Source organism: Myotis lucifugus, unplaced genomic scaffold, assembly GCF_000147115.1.
Source record: "Myotis lucifugus unplaced genomic scaffold, Myoluc2.0 scaffold_1220, whole genome shotgun sequence".
NCBI lineage: Eukaryota > Metazoa > Chordata > Mammalia > Chiroptera > Vespertilionidae > Myotis > Myotis lucifugus.
Genome location: NW_005872268.1, coordinates 59,854 through 69,499, shown reverse-complemented (window position 1 = coordinate 69,499; position 9,646 = coordinate 59,854). Strand labels below are relative to the sequence as shown.

Sequence of the window (9,646 nt, the reverse complement as noted above, 5' to 3'; positions counted from 1 at the left end):
AATTGTGATGGGGGCGGGGAGGGGTGGATTTGCAGGCAAAGAAGAGACCCTCTCTGCCCTTTCCCCTCACCCTTTCTTCTCTGGGGTCTTTGCGCCTCAAAAAGGATCTGGATTCTGCTTCTTAGTCGCCAGCTGTCACACTTTTGCCTCCCCTCTCTTTCCCTCCATTCCCATCCCTGAGTCTCTGCCCGTGCTGTCGCTTTGCCAGCCTCCTGGTAAACTCCTATTCAGCCTCCAAAACCCTACTCAGGTGACCCACTCTGGGAAGCCACCTGGGCACAGGAGGCATGGCCGTTTCACATGGGATGGCTAATGTGAAGTAAGAAGGGGCCCTTGGGGAAATACCCATGCCCCCAAGCTGAGCCTTGCCAGGGGGCTCCGGGCAGGGGCCGGCTCCAGCACCCCAAATTCTTCCCCGGAAGCCTGGGGTAATTTCCCTTGCAGTGTGTATGGCAGCTTGGGGTGGGCGGTCACAGGACTGGGGCTGGAAGCCAGGTCTCTGCATCCTGTTCTCCCTCAAACTGTTGCAGTGTTTGCACCCGTGTTACAAAGAACACCTAGAACTTTTATTCACAGAGGCCGCCATGGGTGTATGGCACAGAGAGGTCGGGGGTGGGGGTTGGGGGGGGGCAGGGAGCTGGGTCGTGCAGGCTGAGAACCCAGCAGCCGGGGGCTGGCAGTCAAGTTGTCGCCCGGGAGGGCTTGGGTCCCCTTCCAGGCTCAGCCCAGCTCCTGCTGAGTGAGGCCACTGGGACCCCTGGTGGCTGGCTTCCTGCAGCCAGAACCTGGCCTGTCCGCCCACTTTGCCTACTCCTCCTCCTTCTCCACGTCCAGGCAGCGAAGGGGAGCGAGGGTGGCGGCGCCCTGGGCCATGCCAGCAGGCGGGGTGCTGCTCCCCTTGTCCTTGCGTGCCCAGCTTGGCCGGCACCGGCTCCTCCTGGGCTCCGGGACTGTCTGTGGAGCCTGCAGGGAGAGAGCCGAGAGCAGGGGCCGCGGTCAGGTCCTGCTTAGCCTCGTTGGGCACCTTTCCCTTTAGGGGTGGGGTGAGCACCGGAAGCCACTGGTCACAGCCTGGCCTTTCTCTTTCCTTAAAGCCCCACATCTTCTCCTGCCACGTCACTCAGCCTTTTGCCGCAGACCCAGCTCTTTGCAAGCTCTGGCCTCCAGGAGGGCAAGTGATGATGACAGGAGCGATGATGATAACCCAGAAAGACCCCAAGTTCACCCACTTGTGAGCTGTGTGACCCGGAAACTCAGAACCTCTCTGAGCCTTAACTCCCTCGTCTATTCAAGGGAGGGGAGGCCCTGGCCGGTTTGGCTCAGTGGGTAGAGCGTCGGCCTGCGGACCGAAGGATCCCAGGTTCGAGTCCGGTTAAGGGCAGGTACCATGGCTGCAGGCACGTGCAGGAGGCAACCGGTCAATGTGTTTCTCTCCCATCGATGTTTCTCTCTGTCTTCCCCTCTCTCTTCCACGCTCTCTGAAAACCAATGGAAAATATCCGCAGGTGAGGAAAGATAAGTAAGTAAATAAAAGAATGGAGGGGAGTAATTGCACCCATTTTGTGGGGGTCTCTGGAGGGTTGGATGCAGAAGGCTGGAGAAAGGGCTCGGTGCCTCCCCAAAGGGGCAAGGAAATGTGAGTTGACAGAAAGGAGGAAGGCAGGGAGGGTCTTACTCCAGTTGATGGATTGAATAGAGCCAGTCCTGTCCTCTCCACTTTTATAAATGAGACTCAGGCCCAGCCGGTGTGGCTCAGTGGTTGAGCGTCGACCTATGAACCAGGCGGTCAAGTTCGACTCCCGGTCAGGGCACATGTCCGGGTGGCGGGCTCGATCCCCAGTAGGAGGTGTAAGGAGGCAGCCGATCCATGATTCTCTCTCATCGTTGATGTTTCTATTTCTCCCTTCCTCTCCCTTCCTCTCTGAAATCAGTAAAAATATATTTTAAAAAAAAAGTAGCCGTGGCCGGTTTGGCTCAGTGGATAGAGCGTCGGCCTTCGGACGGGAGGGTCCCGGGTTCGGTTCCGGTCGGGGGCATGTGCCTTGGTTGCGGGCACATCCCCAGTGGGAGGTGTGCAGGAGGCGGCTGATCGATGTTTCTCTCTCATCGATGTTTCTGACTCTCTATCCCTCTCCCTTCCTCTCTGTAATGAATCAATAAAATATATTTTTTTAAATAAATAAAATAAAATAAAAATAAAAGTAAATGAGACTGAGTCCCTGGAGAGAGGAGAACCTCAAAGGCACTCGGCTCTGAAGCAGCAAAGCCATCATTCATTCCAGTCCCGGGCACCTCGCCCACATCCCTGTGTGCGCCACCCAGTCTGACCCCGGTCTGACCACCAACGCCAGCGTGCCCACTCCAGGCAGGAGGGCTCTATTCTATTTCTTTGGTGCTTTCTCTTTGCCCCTTCGCTGGTGGTATCTGATTCCCAGGGCTGGGCCCCCACTGGGAGAACCTGCCCGTCCATCCCCCACTGACAAGCCACGCTCCCCTTACCTGCTTCTCACCTGCCCTGGGAGCTCAGGGTTCTGGTGCCTTGAGGGTAGAGTCCTCATGATGCGAGGCAGCGTTCTTGGGCTCCTCGGGCACCTGCAGAGAGAGGAGGCAGCTCGGAGGAGGACCCGGAGGGCGGGTGTCCCTCACGGAACTGGAACAGCCTGGGCAAGTCGGGAGCCGCAAATGGTGTGTGGCGGGCGCCACCTACTGGTCATCGTGTGGATTGCACGCCGAGGAGCAGGGCAGTCTTGACTGTGTGCATCAGGCCCCTAGTTCACGTCCGCCACTGTCCAGGGTGCTGGGCACTCCAGGACTGGACAGAGCGATGGGAAGGCATTCGAGTGTCCTAAATGCACACGAGAGGCTGATCACCCGGCCTGGGGGGATTCCGGTTGTGCCGAACCCACTCGTGTGCCCGGTGAGAGGCAAGACAGCATGATAAGCTCCCGGAACTGCAGGCAGCTCCAAAAGTGAGGTGAGGGCCCTAGCGGGTTTGGCTCAGTAGATAGATAGAGCGTCAGCCTGCAGACTGAAGGGTTCCAGGTTCGATTCCGGTCAAGGGCATGTAGCTTGGTTGCAGGCTCAATCCCTGGCCCCGGTCAGGGCATGTGTGGGAGGCAACCAATCGATGTGTCTCTCTCACATTGGTGTTTCTCTCTCTCCCACTCTCTCTCCCTTCCACTCTCTCTAAAAATCAATGGAAAAGTAAAATAAATATATAAATAAATATATAAATATATATATACATATATATATTACTAAATAAATACAAATGAAATAAAATAATTCAATGGAAAAATATCCTTGGGTGAGGATTAACAAACAAACAACAACAAATAAAATAAGGTGGGGGAGGCCAGAAGTGGATCCATCAGTTGTGTCCAGTGGAGAGGGTCAGCCCTGCCTTAGGATTTAATCCTAAAGACTGCTATCTCCCCCCTCTCTCTGGGAAGTCATCTTCTAGATTAACCTCCCAAAGTCCAGCCCAACAGTGGCTCACTTCCTCGGGCACAGGATTCTACTGAGTGTGGCTGAAGGGTATACAGCAGGGGAAAGGTGTGAACTTAGAATCCTATATAATAAAAGGCTAATATGCAAATCGACTGAATGGCAGAACAACCGGTTGCTCTGATGCACACTGAGCACCAGGGGGCAGACACTCAATGCAGGAGCTCCTCCCTGGTGGTCAGTGCACTCCCACAGGTTCATGGCTGTCTAGTGCAGCAGCAGTGGCGGGAGCCTCTCCTACCTCTGCAGCAGTCGGACATCCCCCGAGGGCTCCCAGACTGCGAGAGGGTGCAGCCCGAGCTGAGCCCCCACCCCCAGTGCACGAATTTCATGCACCAAGCCTCTAGTAAATTATAAATATCAAAACAGAACCTGGAGCGAACATCTACGTAAGGGAATTGATGGTGTTTTTTTAGTTTGTCTCGTTAGCATTAAATCCATGTGGGTTGTAACTGTGGTGTCTAAAATAGTTTAAGTTCTGACTTTAAATATGAAGTGAAAATAATTACGCTGCTAAAACAGAGAGTTTAGTAAGAATGAATGAAACCGAACACTTCTGGTGAGAGATAAAGAGAAGGAGCAGGGGACCAAATTGGGTGTATAATACCATCTCGGCTGTGCAAGAAAAATCTAGGCAAGTCATTAAAAAAAAAAGAAAAAAAAAAGACTTGATTCCTAGCCAGTTTGGCTCGGTGGCTAGCGCGTCTGCCTGTGGACTGAAGGATTCCGGGTTCGATTCTGGTCAAGGGCACATGCCTGGATTGCGGGCTTGATCCCCAGTAGGGGTTGTGCAGGAGGCAACTGATCAGTGATTCTCTTTTATCTTTGATGTTTCTCTCTCTCTCCCTCTCCCTTCTCTGAAATCAATAAAAATATATTTTAAAAAATACAGAACCAAAAGAAAGGCCATCATGGGCCGACCCTCATAGCAGGGGCCACAGACACAGGCTAGGTCCCCATCTTTGTCTGAGTGGAAGCACAGGAGACAGGGAGGGCCCCTGCCAACCTCATCATCTCACAAACACAGGTAAACACCTCCCATATGATTCCTGGGGAGGAAGGACTTCCCGAAGTCACAGGGAGCCCACACCATGGCATGTTTTAAAAGACATCCCACGACTTTCAGCTTCTGGAATGATGTTTGCAGGTTGGGTTTCTGCACAGGCATCCACAGCAGCCCTGGAGGGAGCTGGGAGGGAGCCTCCCCCATCAGAGCAGCCCTGCTTCTGGAGGGTGGGGGCGGGGTCTGGAGGCAGACATGCTCCCCCTGAGTTTCGGATTCAGGAGGGACAAGTTCTCAGGGGCTGCTGATGGAGACCCCACTCTCGGACTCATTGCTCTAGACCAGTGGTCCCCAACCTTTCTGTGGCCACGCCCCACCTAAGCATCTCTAACATCCTGAACCCCCCTCCCCCATGACATAGAATTCTTATTATTCAAAAAGTGAGCTCCTATTCATGTGGAGGAAGCCTCAAAGGCCATGAGCTTGGTCTAAACAAGCTTCCAAAGAACATGGCATCCATGAGAGAGAAAAATGAAAGAACGGAAGGACAGTTGAAGTACCCAGGAAGAAATCGCTAAGAAATGGTTTAAAAAAATAAGAATAATATGAAGTGATATGAAAAACTAGCAAATAAAGTTTCAAAACATAGAATAGAGAACTGAAATGCATAAATATGTCACCATATATATTTATAGACTGTACATGAGGCCCCTAGAGCCAGAAGAAATGCAAAAAGTTCATTTTTTTAAAAATAATATATTTTTATTGATTTCAGAGAGGAAAGGAGAGGGAGAGAGAGATAGAAACATCAATGATGAGAGAGAATCATTGATCCACTGCCTCCTGCATGCCCCCTACTGGGGATCAATCGCAATCCGGGCATGTGCCTTTGACCAGAATTGAACCCGGGACCCTTCAGTCCGCAGGCCGAAGCTCTATCCACTGAGCCAAACAGGCTAGGACTAAAGTTCACTGTTAATAACTCATTCTCGAATTGCCCCCCCTTAAAAGTCAAATTGCCCCCCGACGGGGCATGTGCCCCACATTGGCAACCATTGCTCTAGATTAAAGCCTTCAACCCCAGGAGACACAGCCTCCGGGAGGAAGGAGCAGGTGGTGTGGGCTCCGTCCCCACCCCTCAGCGCCTGGCTCCCCAGGCCCCAGCTCAGGGGAGAGGGGGGACAGTGTCCTTGTGCCGGGCTTGGGGGGGACAAGTCCCTAGAACTCACCTCCCAGTAGACAGCATCCTCGAAGCAGTTCTCATCAGAAGCTTGGCCCCAGATGGGTAATTTCAAAATGCCTCCTAAGGGAAAGTCAGAGGTCACAAGAGGTCAGAACCCACTTCCACTCGGCCTAACCCAGCCCTTTCCCTCAGCGGGGACCGCCTCTCCAGGATCCTGGTGGCTCTGGGCTGACCTCTAAATTCTTGCCCCCCCCCCCCCCCCCCCACCAAGCATCACAACGGCCCCGCCTCCCCTGGCCCAGCCACTCCCACTCACCCACAAAGAGGCCGCCCACCAGGGCCATGGCCAGGGACACGAAGATGCCGGCGGCCTGGAAACTGCCCTGCAGGCTCGGGGTCCACTCAGTCTTGAAACCGTCAAGGTTAAAGGCGTGGGCCAGCCTGGGGTGGAGACAGGAGGCAGGTCAGGGCCCCTCAGGGAGGCCACGGAACCCCCTGCTGCCACTCCACAGATGTGAGCGGGCGCCAGTGTTCCACAAGCCCCGGGCCTCAGCCTTGCCATCTGCAAAATGGGGGCATCGGAGCGATCAGACGGTCTCAGACGTTTGTGGAAGGACAGAGTTTGGGGAGAGAGACCCATGAAAAAAGAGGCGTCCCGTTGGGGAAGGACCAGAAGAGAGACACCGTCTTGGTCCCCTGCATCTCCTCCATCTGTACCCTTCCTTATTTACAAATACATTTTTATTGATTTCAGAGAGGAAGGGAGAGAGGGAGAGAGATGGAAACATCAGTGATGAGAGAGAATCATGGATCGGCTGCCTCCTGCACGCCCCCTACTGGGGATGGAGCCCGCAACCCGGGCATGTGCCCTGACAGGGAATCGAACCGTGACCTCCTGGTTCATAGGTCGACGCTCAACCCCTGAGCCCCGCCGGCTGGGCCATACGTACCCTTCCTGTCCATAAACTTGAACGTTGGCGCAGGCCGCCGTCACAGCACCCACGATGCCGCCTATGACGCCAGGCATGCCATGCAGGTTGTGGATGCCGCATGTGTCCTGGATCCGTAGGCGGGACTCCAGGAATGGCTGGGGAGGGGGAGGGGTGCTGCTCAGGCCGAGAGCTAAGGCTGGGGGCGGGGAGGCCAGGATTCTGGAGGTCTCAATACAGAGACCCAGGATTCCCCATCCCCCCCTTGCATCCCCCCCTCCGCTCCGAGCCTCACCGACAGGTACACAAAGCCCAGCGTGGAGACGATGCCGCAGATGAAGCCGACAATGAGGGAGCCGTAAGGCATGAGCATCATCTCAGCGGCGGTGCCCACGGCCACCCCTCCGGCCAGCGTGGCGTTCTGGATGTGCACCTGGGCAGGGCGGGCAGGGCGGGCGGGACGTCAGGCCTCCCGCACGCAGAGCTCTGCGGAAAACCAGCTATGCCATCGGGACAGCTCCTTTCTCTCTCAGCCTCAGTTTCTTCATCCGCGCAATGGGTACAACGATCCTGACGCCGCCTGCCTCACAGAGTCCTTGGCAGGGCCTGGGGATGTGTGCCCACCGGGCATAGGCGGTCAGAGCTGCACCCCTCCCCAGGTCCCCACTGCCCCCCCAACCCCCTGCTCACCATGTCCAGCTTGCCCTTCTTGTGCAGGGCGCTGGACAGCGCCACCGCGGTCAGCACGCAGGCTGCCAAGGAGCAGTAGGTGTTGATGGCCGCTCGGTGCTGGGCGTCTCCGTGATTGGACACAGCCGAGTTGAAGCTGGGCCAGTACATCCAGAGGAAGAGGGTGCCTGGCCAGACCAGACGGGGCCGGGGGCGGGAGAAGAGGCGTTAGATGGGTGGGCCATGCCCAGCTGTCTCCTGTCCCTGTCCCTGTACTCATGCTGGGGGCTCTTCTTCTTCTTTTTTTTTTTTAAATATATTTTTATTGATTTTTCACAGAGAGGAAGGGAGAGGGATAGAGTTAGAAACATCGATGAGAGAGAAACATCGATCAGCTGCCTCCTGCACACCTCCTACTGGGGATGTGCCCGCAACCAAGGTACATGCCCTTGACCGGAATCGAACCCGGGACCCTTCGGTCCGCAGGCCGACGCTCTATCCACTGAGCCACACCGGCTAGGTTTTAAGAGACCAGAGTGGGTGGCGGACATGTGTGTTCTCTGGAATGAATGGACACAGGGAGGAGATGGAACACCCCGCCCTGGCCCCAGGATGGGAACCACAGTGTCGGCCCCAGGGCATCCTGGGGAAAACACAGGGTGGCTGCCCAAAGCATCGGGGATTCTGGAAGGGTCCGTGAGCACCCCTCCCTCCCCCCACGGGGAACCGGCAGCGACCGCCATGTGGAGATCAGTGTGACCGTGGCGGCCCTCAGGCATCACGCGGGCCCTCGATCCCTGTGGCAGACTCACCGATCATGGCAAAGAGGTCCGACTGGTACACAGCGCTCTGCCTGGCCTTGCTCTGGTACAGGTTGGGCCGGTAGAGGACCCAGGTCACTGTGAGCCCAAAGTAGGCGCCGAATGTGTGGATGGTCATGGAGCCCCCTGCATCCTTCACCTGGGAACAAGGGGTCAGTCACGCTCTGATGTCCTCTCCCCCCTCCCCCCCCCATGCCCTCGCCAAGCCACGCACAGACAATGCCCAGCTGTCTCTGACTTCACGAGCCTGGGGCTCCCACAGACCAATGCACTGGGGAGGGGAGAAGGTGGGGATCCCTGAGCCCAGGCTGTACGCATGCCCAATAAATGTCACTGCTCCCACTTTAGAGACTGGGTTCAGAGGGTTAAGAGACGTGTCAAGGTCGAACGGAATCCACCTGGCGTGGCTCCCCAGCCCTCTCTCTCGCTACCCCTCTGCGGTCTCCCCAAGTGTTCCCTCCACCTTCACCCCCACTCCGACCCCTGCTCACATTGAGCAGGCTGAGAAGGATGAACTCATTCACTGAGAACAGGGTCACTTGGAAGAGGGTCATGATGAGCAGCTGGACAGGGCTGACTTTGCCCAGAATTGCCCCGAAGGCCACGCAGACGGAGCCCACGCAGAAGTCGGCGTTGATGAGGCTGTGGGGAGACGGGTCCGGGAGGGGCTCAGGGGCTGCGGTGTCTCAGGGCAATTTCCCTGTGTCAGGACGAAGGACCCAGTCCCCGCCCCTGGAAGGGAGACGCTGAGCTGTCCCTGCAGCCTCAGACTTGGGGGGAGGGGGAGGGAGACACCCTTAGAACACCCAGCCATCCTGGAGACTCGCTGATCCGGAAGCAGAGAGTGTGTGTGTGCACGTGTGGTGTCTGTCACAGGCTCCAGGCTCGGGGTACCCAGGTTGGATGATGAGGAGTGGCTCAAAGCCCCCAAACTCCGAAGGCCCGGCCCCGGGCCCACCCTCACCCTCACCCTCACCCTCACCCAGACACCACCCCTGGACCTGCCTCTTACACAGGCCCGTCCCATCCCGCCCTTCACTCAGGCCCCGCCCCCAGCCTGCCCCACCACCCTGGGACCCGCCTTTAAAAAAGGCCCCCCCTCTCCCCAAAGGCCCCGACCTTCACCCAGATCCACCACTCAGACCCCCTGTAAAAGCAGCACAACCCTTAGGAGCTTGAATGCACAACAGTGCTACAGCTTCCACCTCCGAATCCAAACCTAAAACCATTTCCTTTTTATCACTACCTGTAACTCAAGCTGAACATGGGGGGTGGGAGTGGAGAAAAAGTGATGAGCATCAAGAATGTCATGAATTTCATGAAATGTATCCAGTACTTACCTTTACAGCTAGTATTTTCCCACTTGGGACATGATATGCTCTATGGAAAGAAAAACAAACAAAATTACTTGGGTTCACCAAACAACCTAGAAAATAGTTAAGGACATAAATGTAAATCTGGACACACCTGCAGCCATAGGATATATGATACTTTCAAAGAATACTAATGACATTAGTAATTTACATTTCTATTG

General features: G+C 55.7%; 1 protein-coding gene across 1 annotated transcript in view; it reads right to left on the bottom strand.

Moving 5' to 3' along the window:
• Positions 1-772: 772 nt before the first annotated feature.
• RHCG (Rh family C glycoprotein) overlaps positions 773-9,646 on the bottom strand; it is a 15,010-nt gene continuing 6,136 nt past the window's right edge. The window contains exons 3-11 of the mRNA XM_006107492.3: positions 8,604-8,754; positions 8,104-8,251; positions 7,313-7,479; positions 6,918-7,055; positions 6,644-6,780; positions 6,010-6,134; positions 5,740-5,813; positions 2,500-2,592; positions 773-963 (exon numbers count right to left, since the gene is read on the bottom strand). Coding sequence (XP_006107554.1) covers positions 2,524-2,592; positions 5,740-5,813; positions 6,010-6,134; positions 6,644-6,780; positions 6,918-7,055; positions 7,313-7,479; positions 8,104-8,251; positions 8,604-8,754 — 1,009 coding nt within the window. The 3' untranslated portion in view covers positions 773-963; positions 2,500-2,523. The remainder of the gene's footprint in view (positions 964-2,499; positions 2,593-5,739; positions 5,814-6,009; positions 6,135-6,643; positions 6,781-6,917; positions 7,056-7,312; positions 7,480-8,103; positions 8,252-8,603; positions 8,755-9,646) is intronic.